The sequence below is a fragment of the Colossoma macropomum genome, unplaced genomic scaffold, assembly GCF_904425465.1.
Source record: "Colossoma macropomum unplaced genomic scaffold, Colossoma_macropomum, whole genome shotgun sequence".
Taxonomy (NCBI): domain Eukaryota; kingdom Metazoa; phylum Chordata; class Actinopteri; order Characiformes; family Serrasalmidae; genus Colossoma; species Colossoma macropomum.
Genome location: NW_023494788.1, coordinates 12,030,377 through 12,044,652, shown reverse-complemented (window position 1 = coordinate 12,044,652; position 14,276 = coordinate 12,030,377). Strand labels below are relative to the sequence as shown.

Genomic DNA, 14,276 nt, shown 5'->3' with positions numbered 1-14,276 from the left:
TAGTGTGACTTTATCTCCCTCCCACCCTGTGTTATGAGTCATCTTCTCACTGGTAAACCATTAACCTCTCTCTCTCTCCCTCTCTCTCTCTCTCCCCCTCTCTCTCTCTCTTCCCCTCTCCCTCTCTCTCTCTCTCTCTCTCTCTCTCTCTCTCTGTTTTCTTCTTTTCCTTCTCTTTCTTTATCTGTATCTCTCTCCAATTTTCTCATTGTCTTTCTTTTTCTCTCTCTATCTCTGTCTTGCTTTCTTTCTTTTTCTTTTTCTTTTTTCTTCTTTTCCTTCTTCCTTTTCTTCTTTTCTCTCCCTCTCTGTCTCTCTCTCTTCCTTTTTCTCTCATTGTCTCTCTTTTCTCTTTCTAACTCTTTTTTTTCCCCTCTTTCTCTTTTCTCTCTTTGCATCACTCCTCTCTCTCTCTGTCTTTTTCTCTTTCTGTCTCTCCCTATTTGTTCTCTCTCTCTCTCTCTCTCTCTCTCTCTCTCTCTCTCTCTCTGTTCTCCAGGCGCCTGAACGACAATGAGATCTCATCGCTGGACGCCACGGGGGCCTTTAAGAAGCTCCCAAACCTGCGGAAAATGTACGACCACGTTCATTCCCCCATTTCCTTTTTAAGAGCAGAGGGTTGCAGGATGCCGTTTGGGGCGTCTGACTGTGAGCTTTATGTCAACAACTTTATACGTGATGAGCTGCATAGGCGTCAGGCAGAGAGAAAGCGATAGAATATTCTGCCGAAATGGTGCGAGGGCACAGTGGGATTTACTGTCTGGCAATATTTGCCACCCACTCTGAAGATGGGGAAAGTGGTGGTCGCTTGCAAAAGAGGACCAGTGATTTATCAGGCATGAAATTGCTTACGATCTAGCACTGTCGGACTAGTTATAAATGGGCAACCTCTAAAAGTCCCCCCACCTCACGTTTTACTGAAGCACAGATTACCGTCAGCTAGTGAATTACTGAAGCACCGCAGAGATAGCACAGGGTCAGAAATCATAAAAACGTGTTTAGGATGCCATTAAAACAGATTCTAACTTGTGATTATGAATGAGGAACATGTTAAACATATTTAGTGATAAGCCAGTGATGTTCTCTTCAATTTTGCCATTTTGCAAAATAATCCCGTGGCTTTATGTGGCTTAGTAGACGTGGAATCATGGGAAGACTTGGCAAATAACAAATGTAAAACAAATAAAAGTGGTTGACATGAACATGTTGATATCTTCAGAGTCAGGAGGCTGTAGGAGTTGAGAAGGATGAATTCCGCTTCTTGTTTTGTTCCAGAAACCTGAGTAACAACAAGCTGCGAGACATCCGGGAGGGGGCTTTCGACGGGGCCGGGGGTGTCCTGGAGCTGCTGCTGACCGGAAACAAGCTGCAGGCCGTCCAGGGTCGCATGTTCAAAGGGCTGACCGGCCTCAAGACCCTGTGAGTCCCATTCCTAAAAATCATGTGTTAATTAATGACACACTGTGATGTAAACTATTAGATACCTGCCAAACTTTACACTGAATGTAATAGATCATATTAAATCTAACCCTAAATCTAATTCTAATCTTAACTTTAACCTCGACCTAGAGCCTAAACTTAATCCTAAACCCAACACAGAACCTAATCTGTTGATAACCAACTTTACGAACAGTTTGAGTTTCTGTAGATCATCTGTAGAGGATTATCAAAATGAAGTGTGATCTCCAATATAATATCCAAATCTCTAAAAACTGTCCTGAAAACGAGACATAAAGATTCATTTCTGAAATAAACCAACAGTTCTATACCAACTGTCCTGCTAAACAGACATAAACATAGTTTTATTAATCTCCAAAATAATCCAATAATCTGTACCTACTGTCTTGCTAACCAGACACAACCATAGTCTTATTAATCTCCAAAATAACCCAATAATCTGTACCTACTGTCCTGCTAACCACATGCTAAAACATAAACATAATTTTATTAATAGCCAAAATAATACAATAATTATATGCCAACTATCCTGCTAACAACATATAAACATAGTTTTATTAATCCTAAATAAATCAGTAGTTCTTTGCCCACTAGCTTGAAGTGCATAGCCTGGAAGATAGCAGGTTGCACATTGTATTATTTGATAAGAAACAGCAGCCTTTCAACATTCATCCCCTTGTTTGAATAAATAAATGAACAGTGTTGCTAACAAAGTTGCTGGTGTGATCTGAGTGATCTACCAGCTGAAAGAAACATGTCTTTTTTCACAGATCTACTGAGTACAAAGCAAATTCACTTCAACATTTCCTTGTTAAAATGTCCCCCTCTCACTTCCCAGCACGGCCGCCGCTCCATCTAGCCTACGCAACCAAAAAAGAAAAAGCATCTAATCTGTTTACCTGGAGCTAACGGGCTTTGGTTTCAGTATAAAAACACACAAGGGGGCGTAAAACCACATTCGTGGTCACTGTTCCCCACACGCACATACACACACATTCTCAGATTGTGCACTTCGCTAATTGTTCACCCAGGCGTTCGGTAAAACATACAGTCTGGAAAATTCTTTCCGTAGGATGACGATGCCCGTATGGTCAGCAAAGCAAACTTTACTCATCAGATCCAATTGAGAAGTCAACCACACGAAGCAAAAGCAGTGCAGCTGTCGTAATGAGAAGCCCACTGCACCATCAAAGATGCTAACACAATGCCTATTCTGGAGTCTGGTCGTTAGAAAGGGCCTTGCTAAGCTCTGCTGTCTGGATAATTAGCCAAATTGGAGAGAGAGGAGTGCGTAGGAGCAAATGAATGGAATCATGGTCCGGCAGTATTGAATTTCGTGGCTTTTAAATCCCGGGAACATGGCGCCCAAATTGAGTTTGCCTGTCTCAGGTCCCTGCTTGTCAAGGTCTAATGCCAAATTTGCTGCTTTCACGTTTTCGTCCCAGCAGCCTCTGGTTTGCATTTAGCCCATTTGAGTAGCTGGGCTCCTTTTAGAGACCCTGATTACTTTGGCCGTTCGCCTTTTCACGGCACACCACACACACACACACACACACACACACGCATACTTGTTTTAATACAGTGTCAGGACATTGACTCATCTATTGATGCTGTTGTACCAAAACCTCCATTATTTTAAATATTTATTTGTTTATATGATTGATATTGTCAGTGTAAACATTTCATGACAAATTCTTAATCAGAATAAAATCTTGTTACAGTTAAGTAAGTTAAAAACATTTTTCCTTTTACTCTATAGTTACTACTGTGTCTGATCCACTCGTACCAGCACAACACACACTAACACACCACCACCACATCAGTGTTACTGCAGTGCTGAGAATGATCCACCACCCAAATAGTACCTGCTCAGTGAGGGTCCATGGGGGTCCTAACCACTGAAGAACAGGGTAAAAGGGGGCTAACCAAGTACACAGAGAAACAGATGGACTACAGTCTGTAATTGTAGAACTACAAAGTGCACCTATATAGTAAGTGGAGCTGATAAAATGGACAATGAGCATAGAAACAAGGAGGTGGTCATAATGTTATGCCTGATCAGTGTATAAAACTTGCATTAACTAAAAAAAACTTACATTAATAAAAAAAATGCACATTATAATATACGAAAACGTGCATTCACACACGCACACACCAACACACACACATATTCTGTATAAAGCTGAACAGAGAGCATATCCTCTTCTGTCTGCTCATAGTGAGGGAGCAGATGTACATAGTTGACAAAGGACAGTGCCCAGATCACTACACACACACACACACACACATCCATATCTCTGTGCTGCAGCAGTGAGCAGAGCCGCTGGCTGGCTTCTGATGTTCTGAAGCTACAGCAGAGCCAGAGTGGTCACTGAGGTTTTTACCTGCTCTCTCAGCTGCCCAGTCCAGCAGCAGGTGGCTTCAGCTCCCATTCTCATACAAACACACGCATACACACACCCATGTACAGTCCTGGTGGGCATAGCTCCTACACTATCTCACTCTAACAGAGTGGGATCTTGGTATGATGGCTTTAATACAGACACCAGTGCACCAGACTGTCAGACAGGGATCTCTTAATCCCAAGGCTGACTCAAAAAATGTGGCTAGTTATGCCGTCTCTATGGTGCTATTGCCACAAAATAAATAATGTATCTAATATCGTCTCACAAACTTACTTTTTGAACAAGAAAACACATTTATGCAAATATAAATTCAATTCAATATATGTTACATCAGCAGTGTTTTCTCATTACTCTGGTTAACCAAAACAGTAACACGTTCTTACTGATCAGAATGAGCTCATGTTCACAGTACATCCAACAATAAAGAAAGCCTTGTGCACCTTTTATACAGTGATAGAAAGCACGATAGCACACAAAAATCTCCAATTCTACATGCTGATGTGTTTCATGCTCACACTGTATCTCTGCTGGTGGAAGATTTAAACAAGTTTCAGAATGGATCACCTACAAGACGCTGATTTTGAAGTTATAGGAAGGATGAACACAAGTCATGACACCAGTCATAGCTCATTGAAACAAGCAGAGAAATTCTGTTGAGAATGTGCAGATTCTAAAATTTCAATCCACACCACATTTTTGTGCAAAGCCAAAGCACACTGTAAGCTTATAGGTAGGTCCTATAGATGTTTAGTGTTGGATTGCGCAGCTCTGGATGCTGCTGAGCTGATGGCAGTGATTAGCTTCTCTTGTTCAATATAGATGTGCCTGACAGAAGCCCTGCTCTAGACCATCTCCTCTTTGCTCACACATGGTTACATCAGAGTACGTTCTCAACAGACAATGGACTGTAATTTTCTTGCACAGCCACGAGCTGGTGACTGTTGATGGTCGTTGTTCTTATTGAATTCAATGGCAAGCCTGCAATTGTAATCACTTATATAGTTATGTAACTGTGTGATGTAAACCTAATACACAGAAAACTGACAATAATAAATCTAGACTAAGTGTTAAATGAAGAGTCCAAACAACATTCCCTTTGGGCTTCCCACCAGCCTCCACATTCTTCTGAATACACTCCTCCACACATGTTCCTGTCTGGTAGCTGTCCGAGTGAGCGGGGCTGTAACGCTTTGTGTTGGTTTCTGCAGGATGCTGAGGAGCAACCAGATCGCCTGTGTGGACAACTCCACCTTCACTGGCCTCAGCTCTGTCCGTCTGCTCTCCCTCTATGACAACCGCATCTCCACGATCGCCCCAGGAGCCTTCAACACTCTACACTCGCTCTCCACCATGTGAGTGCACACACACACACTTGGACATGTTATTAAAGACAATGTCTGAAATTTAACCTAAGCCATTATGATGTAGAGTTTTCATAATTTTCGCACAACTTTTACACCATTTGAAATTGCCAGCATTGAATTTGCCTTTTATATAGTGTGAAAATTTCATGATGAATGGATCTATTAGTGGTCTGGAATCCAAGTAATTCTGCTATTAGTGGTCCAGAATTACTTGGAGTAAAATCTTTTCACAGTAACGTACATTAAAGTAAAGAATATTTTTATGACAGCAGTGATATGCTTTATTGAATATGTAATAAAGTTACAAATCTAAAGTCATGAGATCTGGGTAATGCTTTCTTTTACAGTCCCTTAAACTCTAGGTCAGGGGTGCTCAATCCAGGTCCTGGAGAGCTGCCACCCTGGAGAGTTCAGATGCAGCACACACCTGGTTCTAATATTCAGAAGCTCCTGAAGGTCTTTATTACCTGGACCAGGTTTGTTAGCTCAGGGCTGGAGCTAAACTATGCAGGGTGGTAGATCTCCAGGACCAGGATTGGGCACCTCTGTTCTAGGTGTTAACCGGGTAGGTGTGAGATACAAACTCTGAAGTTTATTTTGAAGGTAATTTTGCATAATATGAAGGTAGGTTCTGAGATATTTGAACTAAATTACACTGAAGTGCTAAACAGCATCTAGATATTAACTTAGTAAGTGTGTGGTAATCATTTTAGATACAGTAATAATAGGTACCAACACAGTCTAACTACCTTACATCATACAGGTTCTAGCTATTAAGCTGATAAAGGGTAAACATAAACTAAATTTCAATGTAATTTCACACATTTAAGCAAGAAAGTAAATCAGAAGCACCTCCAAGTACTAGGCACTTATTTTTTTCAGGCCAGATTCAAGTACATCAATTTATACTGTGTAATTACTCTGTACTTTTTACCTAAAATAAATGCACAGCACTGTGGGGTTTGTACCTCATACTTACCCAGTTAATGTCTAGAACCTGTTTAGTACTTTGAAGTTTGTAATTTACACTTACCTGGTTTATACCTGAACCCAGAAGGGACTATAAAAGAAAGCAGTCATTTTTTACAAGTCATCGTTTATTAAACTGTGCTAAATAACTGGTCGTTAATCTAAGTCTTGCTGTCAAAACGTTTACAGTCTTTAAACTTGAATAACGTAACAAACGTTTGTGATATCAATATGTATCATGTGCATGCATCAAACATTAACCTAGAAAACTGAGCTGATAGAAAAAAAATCATTTTCATTTTGAATATTTAATACTGAATATCTCTGCAACTGAAACAGAATTTTGTGCTGAATGAGAACGTTGGGAAATTACTAGATGATAGTGTAATATATCACCAAGTTACCTTCAAAAATAAACAGATATGAAGGCCTGGAGATCTGGAGTCACCAGACCCCTCTCCAGCACAGATTGGTGATTTTCCTACCCAAATACATCTGATTCAAATCAGCAGTAAATTACCAGGTTACAGCAGGAAAATGACTCTGCTGGACTCCAGCCCTCCAGGACCGCAGTAGGCCACCTTTGGTTTAAGCATTGGCCTTATCTTTGGGAGATTGCAAAATCGATTCTCAGGGATGCCGTAGACATCTGTGGCCAGGAGCAACTTTTACCAAGGATGGCAAAAGGGCGGCACTGAGTTTCGGCATGGTGGCAATATGACAATGTAAGTAGAGTAGGGGGGGCGAGTTTGAACAGTTGTTCCAACCATCACCAACTCACTATCCCCTTAAAGGCAAAGCAGTAAAGAAGAGACATACTCGAAATTAGAAAGTGCGAGCTTGGGGATTGTGATGTGAGGAAGGGTAGAGAGAATTTACACCGTTGTTCTGCCGCTTGTCGATTGCTAATTCACTCTTCCCTTTAAGGCAAAGCAGTACAAAGGAGTCATACTGCCTATGATAATGCACAACTGGGGTGATGTTGGTGGTTGCAGTGAGAGTTGTTCCATCTGTCCTCTTAAAGGTGCAAACACCCACCCGACAGCAAGAGGGAGGCCAATGACATGGCAGAAATTTTGGCATGGTATCTGGGGTGGCCACCTCAGCCACCCCTTTAAAACTGTATATGGCCAGAGAGTGTAATTGATGTCTCTCTGGGTGGGTAGGATGGCCCTCCCGCTCCCCATCACTCAGCACAATGCTAGCCAACGTAAGCATTTTGTCACTGTTGGAGGAAAACCTCTTATCTCCTTTTTTTTTGGAGATATGGAGTTTTGCTCCAACAGCAATGATTTGTCAACTGATGTAACAGAATTTGTAGTTAGTATTCTCCTCTCAATGAGTTCAGGTTTTCAGTGACGTTGTGGTACCAGCAGTTTGAAAAGACTCCAAGGTGCAGCACGTATCTTAGAGGAAACAAGCATTAGCCTTTAGCTTCCCAAGCTCATGGATGCAAGTGGGCATAACTAAATTGGGAAGAGAAAATTAGTAAAAAGATTAATAAATTAACAAAAAATGTACATGCCACTTTTAAGTCTTAAGAGGTTAAGACTTTAACACACTTAGATATCCAAATCTACTGTACTAGTGCTGTTTATCAAACACAACATTAGTGTTAACCAGCAGCAGAACTGTCTTTGGATGGCACGTATGTGTCAGTCGGTCAGTCATTCAGCTCATAACTGAAAATGTCCAAACTACAGTTTTCCTTAGCGAGTGTTCGGTCAGTACGGGGTTAAAAGCTGCTTTCTGTGGTGCACTAGTGCACAGGAAAGTCAAAGGCAGTGGATCTGGTCACACATGCAGCACCAATCATTCCGCTATTATAATCCCATAGAAAGAAAGGCTGAGCATGTGGTGTAATCAAACTGTGCTATGCTTTTCTTGTGCATTATTGTTTGCAGATGCTTTTCCAAATTCTGAGCTTGTTTTCTTTGTCTCTCAGCACTTTCTCTCAAACGACTGATGTCAGTATTTTGGTTTGGCCGCCTTCAAGCATGACGAATGACATAAAAAGAACAAAAAGAGGGGCTGCTTTCTTCGCTAGAAAACAGATCCAAATATTCTGTGAGGGCGATGTCCAAAACGTTTCAGTCTTATAAAATGATAAAACACTACCACACTGACGTCTTTGAGCTCGGACACAGTTATACTCAGTTATTTCTGAAACGGCGCCAACATAACGTTTCTAGTTTTACCACATGAAGCAAATTAGGAACAATTTCTGAATGACGTTCAGAATTGCAAACATGAGTTTTATGAGTTTTATAGCGTTTTGAACTGAAATCAGCAGAACGATGCGATGTAGCACATTTGAAGGCGCCGCGGGGCTGGAGGAAAGAGATAATGCAGAGTAATCAGCAGAAAAATAACAAACAGACGGAGGCAGCAAAATGCTCTGAATTATTCAGGCTGCCTTCAGGTAACGTTTCTTTAAATGTGGACTTGATGTGAATTATGGTGTGTAGCAGCTGCATTTTGTGCATCTGTGAGTGTGTGTGTGTGTCTGTGTGTGTGTGTGCGTGTGTGTGTAGGTGTTCAGTTTTTTAATGTAAAACAAGTGTATGAACACAAAGATGCGCTTTGACTCACTGCGGATTGTGTGTGTGTGTGTGTATGTGTGTGTTTACGAGTGAGTCAGTGGCCTACGGACGATTCAGCATTAAACTGAATGAACAGCAGTTATGAATGAATACCTCCCTCTGTCTCTCTCTATCTTACTCTCTCACTCTCTGTATCTCTGTTTAACTCACTTTCTGTCTCTCTCTCTCTCTCTCTTTCTCTCTCTTTCTCTCTCTCTACACACACACACACACACACACACACACAGGGACTCCAGAAATGTAGAAATCTTTTTGGAATGTTTATTAACAAAGGAAATTCTGCCCTGCATGCATTGGTTGGTGTTTTCCTTTAGATTGTTTGCATCATTCTACAGAATTCTGCATGCAGGCCTTCTGTTGGATGCTTGTTTGCATCGTGTGCTCTAGGGCGGTGTTGCCCAGAGTGAACTGGTGTGTTCCTGACATCTGGGCCTTTTCTATATATTTCACTCTCTGTCTCCGTTTTGCTTCACTTTTTTACTCGTTTCACTCTTTCATCTATCTCTCTCTATTACACTCTGTCTCTGTCTCTCTCTCTCTCTCTCTTTTTCCTCTCTCTGTATTTTTAGCAGCTCAGTGTTGGAGTGGATCCGTCTACGTCAGCTGCAGAGTAATTAGAGAGCTGGCATGAGAGAGAGAGAGAGAGAGAGAGAGAGAGAGAGATGTCCAGCTGTTCTTTCACAGTGCTGGTGCATAAAGTGTTTTGGCCAGCCTGTCCCTCCACCCTCAGGCCACTCCTGTACATGAACTTGAACGTTAGCAGTGCTTTCAATGCTAGCTGAAAGGTTATTGGACCAGAGGGAACACACACAGAGGTCACAGGTTATTCCTCTGTTGCTCCGATTGGTGATTAGCACAATAGAAACAGCTATTTGCTTTCTTTTTTTGTAGTGGCTCATTATTAGTGTTAGCTCATTACTGGTGAATTGTTCCAGGCTGTCCCAAGGCTTTTGTTTATTTTCTCTGTGCTTTCTCCATCTGCCTTTAGCACTGGAGAAAGACAGCATGGGCTTCTCTCTCTCTCTTTCTCTCTCTCTCTCTCTCTCTCTCTCTTTCTCCTTCTCTTTGCACTTTCTCTGAAGATAATGAACCCATTTGATGCTTTGTTGTTTATGGAGCGCCGTGTGAATAATTAAAGGCAAACACATGGCGGGTCGGTGCGGGTATTACCGGGTGCCGCTGCCTGCATTCTCTGGGACATCAGTTGGCAGTGCATCGGAAGGTCAACCCACTTAATTAATCTATGCTGTGGGCTATAGAAAAGGATCGGCTCGTCTCAGACACTCCATTTGCTGCTCCTGACTGGAGCAGCAGTCCTGGGCCACCTCCAACAGAGGCTCTGTAACAGTATCAGTCAGCCACGCCCAGTCACCAGACCCCGTCAGCCGCTGCGCTCACCACCCTGCTGACTCATTGCTGGTGACGCCTTCCGCTCAAGGCCAAACTTTCGTGATTTAGGTCCCTGCTCCACTAGGTGAACTTTCCGAGCTCCGAGAGGATACATGAAAAATGGGTCAGTAACTTGGTTGTGAAGGCTCCACTCCTGTGGTCCATTTAGCAGACTGGGGGGATAGATTTAAGAGCCTGCCTGAGCCCAGATGTGATAAAATGTGTCTCTGTCTAGTGTTCCTCCCACGCCTTATGTTCAGCTCTGTGGCTGAACAAAAGTCAAAAATACCTTTATCGCAAAGTTACTGGTACTAATGTGAAAAATAAAGGTCAGCTGTAAAAACACGTGTCAAATGTGTTAACAATCACAATATTTCTGATAGGGCCACAATTACTAAAAAGTTGATTAGCCAACAACCAAGGTGTGAAATACAGGGGGTCCTAGGGGTCCAGTACCTCCTTATTTAACCTCTTGGACCCCCTGAATGTCTCAAAATCAAAATTCTGGGGAGTCTCTGAAAATAAACTTACTATGACATTATGTTTTCATTGTTTGGCTGCTTCACCCAAAATTGCTGAGCTTCTGTCTTTGGTATTCTTGACTAGCTAAAGATGCAGCACTAAAGGTACTTGAAGGCAGGTTGCTTTAAATGTTTGTTTGTTTGTTTGTTTTTTCCGCTAGCTGGCTAATGCAGAAGGAGCCAGACAACTAACTTACTACTCGGAAGCTGAATATCACGCCTGTATTTATCAGCCTCTACATGAGTGCATTTCTTCACATCTGTAGGTGGGATTCTCAGTGGTTTGTGCAATGCAAGCTGGGTATTGTAGTGAGAGAACGCTGACAGACAAAAAAGCAGAAAGGATACAAATTTGTATTACATAACGTGACAACTAACATTACATGCTAGTTTTAGGTCAGAATGCCCCTTTAAGAATGTCCCTTTTCTAAGTCATATAAAGTCACAGTGACAAAACAGCTTCCACCTGAATGCTTATATTACATTCTAATGGCCTGAATCTGTTCTTCTGTGTGTGCAGTAACCTGCTGTCCAATCCTTACGTGTGTGACTGTCACCTGGCATGGCTGGGTCAGTGGCTAAAGAAGACGCGAGTGGTCAGTGGAAATCCTCGGTGCCAGAAACCTGCCTTTCTGAAGGAGATTCCCATACAGGACGTGGCTGCACCAGACTTTACATGCGATGGTATACACACGTTTCTCAACATGTTCTCTAAGCTTTAACACCTAAATATCTCAGTTTAAGTGCAAAAACATAGGGGAATTTATCCTTTTATATATGCATGCAAGCATGCAGTCATCCATTCATGTGTCTGTCCATTTACAACATCTGAATGGCTGAAATCCATCCCGCATGAAGACACTTATGACGGTCATTAATGAATCAAGACCCAGCAGACTTTACAATGGGTTAGTTTAGCTACTGAGTCCTATAGCCCCATGTTTTATGCAGTGCCTGTTAAAAGTTTTGGCTGGTTGTGATGAGCATGTTTTCTTCATCAGTTTGCAATAACTTAACACATTAAAGACTGTGCAGGTTTATTTTGTGGTAAAAATGATATAAATACATAAATATTTGTGACAGTGCTGCCTTGGGAACAATGCCAAAACCCCCGCATTTCATCTCCTTGGTGTGTCAGCACTCATCAGCACTCAAACCTTTTAGCTGGTTTAATCCCCTTTGGACCAAAAGGGTTTCAATAAGCCCTTTTAATGGTAGTTTGAAAAAGAGAGGCAATGTTTTTTAACAAAGTCTACTTTTCATATACTTTTCTAGACACTTTGATGAAAGTATGTGTGAGTTTCACAACATGTACCGAAGTATTAGTAAAGAGCTGTTTTGTGTTAATAAAAGCATTTACAGCTCTTTTTCTTACTTATGTGACCTATTCATGGGCGGCACGGTGGTGTAGTGGATAGCACTGTCACCTCACAGCATGAAGGGCCTGGGTTCGGTCCTTTCTGCATGTTTTCCCCATGTCTGTGTCGGTTTCCTCCCATGCAGTCAGGCCATTTGGACATGCTAAATTGCTCCTAGGTGTGAATGTATGTGTCTGTGTATCTGCCCTGTGATGGACTGGCGGCCTGTCCAGGGCTCAAGCTCCCCCCCGCGACCCAGGGGGATAAGAGGCTTTGGTCACCCCGTGCTCCATTTCCACACGCTTCCCTTGCCTTCATTCCCATCTCACGCCCAGCCTCCTGTACTGAGAGGGCATCAGGAGTCCAAATCAAATCTCAAGGCCTCTGCGTTATCGCACTTCAGCTGGCTTTTGGAGGGAAACAGCAGCTATTTCCCTGCAGTCGCGAAGCGGAGGGGTTAGTGAGCCCCTGCAGCGCTGCCGTAAATTTAAACTGAGAAGAGGAAATGTGGTTTGGCTTCCGTCTGGCTGAAGTCTCTGCTAGAGCAGGGCCTCGCCATCAAAGCCCAAGTGTTTTGGGGAGAGCGGCTCTTTTGCTGCTTAAGAGCTTCTGGGAGTAGGCTGAGGAAAGCCTGCTCAGACACAGAGAGCAAGCACTTTGAAATAAAGAGGCTCAAAGCAGAGGCTCTGGAAGAGAGCCTTTAGTTAGCATTATATATATGTTCAGAACTAGCTTTGTGTTGCCTGCTTTCACCCAGATGCACTGTGAAGTCCACGCTGTGCTCTTCCTCACAGCTGGGGTGATCGAGAGGGTCACTGAGTTTTCAAGCCCTTTTCCTGCCTCTCGAAAGACTCTGTATTTGTCACCACAACATCAGACTATTTTTGGAGCTCCGAAATTACACTCAGGAGTAACAAAATAAAACTAAATTGATTTACGGGAAGACATTTTCAGCAGCTTGGAGAAGCCCAATCAGCAGAGGAAAATAACACTGTCGCTTCAAGCCCTCCCCTCCCTCTCTTTTTCTTGCTCTCTATCCTCTTTTTTTCTCTCTCACTCACTCTCCCTCCCCTAAATCCTTGTCTCTCTTTTTCCTTTCTTTCACTCTCACCTCTGTCTCTCTCTTTCTCTCTCACTCCTTCTCTTTCTTTTTCACTCACTCTCTCTTTATTATTCTTCTTTGCTCTCTTTCTCTATTTTTCTCTCGTTCTCTCTCTCTCCTCTGTTGCTTTTTTCTTTCTCTCTCTCTCTATCTCTTTTTATTTCTCTCTCCCCTCTCTTCCCTTTTCTCACTCTCTATCCTCTCTCTCTTTCTCCGTTCTTTCTCTCCTTCATTCTCTCTCTCACTCTGTGTTTTTCTCTACCTCTCTCTTTCACTCTCTCTCTCTCTCTCTCTCTCTCTCTCTATCAGGCTGTTATTGTTGGAGTGTTGCTGTGGCTCCACTGCCTCTCATTAATGTCTTAATTCTCTGTTGCTTTTTAATCTGGAGTGTAATTCAGGCTCCTTTGCAGATAGGATCTCGCGGGTGGGGAATGAAAGCAGGCGGAGGGAGGCAGTAAGGGCTGCCTGAGGAAAACGGACGCCCGTGCTGGCCAAGAACAATATTTAGTGGACAATCATTAACTCCTGTGTGCTGTTTTACTTATTAGGAGCAAGTGTTTTGGGTAATGATGGTTATATCCCTGCAGCAGCTGGTCACTGGGCTATTTTGGGACGGCCGCTGCTCAAATCAGTTTTGGACCAGTTGCCACACACGCACACACACACCAGCGCACCTGTGGTTTTCACCGCTGCTGTGTTCTTTTTCTCTCTCTTTCCTTCTCTTTTCCCCGTCCCTCATTCTCTCCTTTTTAAAGAATTCATGAATGTCTATATTAAACCTGTGTTAGAGACCCTCGCTCACTTTCCTCTTTGTGTGGGCGATATCTCAGTAAAGAAGCATTAAATATGAAACTCTTTCTCCCCCACTTTTTCTCTCTCTCTTATTCTCTTTCTCCTTATGTCTTCCTCTTTATCTCTCCCTTCTCTTTATCTCTGTTTGGCTGTTCATCTCTCTCTCAGTTCAGTTCAGTGTAAAAGTCCCTTATTAGCTTGAATAATATATGAATGTTCTAAATGTACATATAGATATTTCATTAGTTATTTACAAGATTAATAGCTATTTTTTCTTTCCTTCATTTTAAACAAATGATAAATTGATGATTTGCC

General features: G+C 42.4%; 1 protein-coding gene across 2 annotated transcripts in view; it reads left to right on the top strand.

Annotated features, from left to right (window-relative positions):
* The window catches only part of slit3 (slit homolog 3 (Drosophila)), a 219,424-nt gene that overhangs the window by 163,280 nt on the left and 41,868 nt on the right, over nt 1-14,276 (top strand). For both annotated transcript variants that reach the window (XM_036568481.1, XM_036568482.1), the window contains 4 exons: nt 500-574; nt 1,276-1,419; nt 5,072-5,215; nt 11,230-11,393. In XM_036568481.1, coding sequence (XP_036424374.1) covers nt 500-574; nt 1,276-1,419; nt 5,072-5,215; nt 11,230-11,393 — 527 coding nt within the window. The remainder of the gene's footprint in view (nt 1-499; nt 575-1,275; nt 1,420-5,071; nt 5,216-11,229; nt 11,394-14,276) is intronic.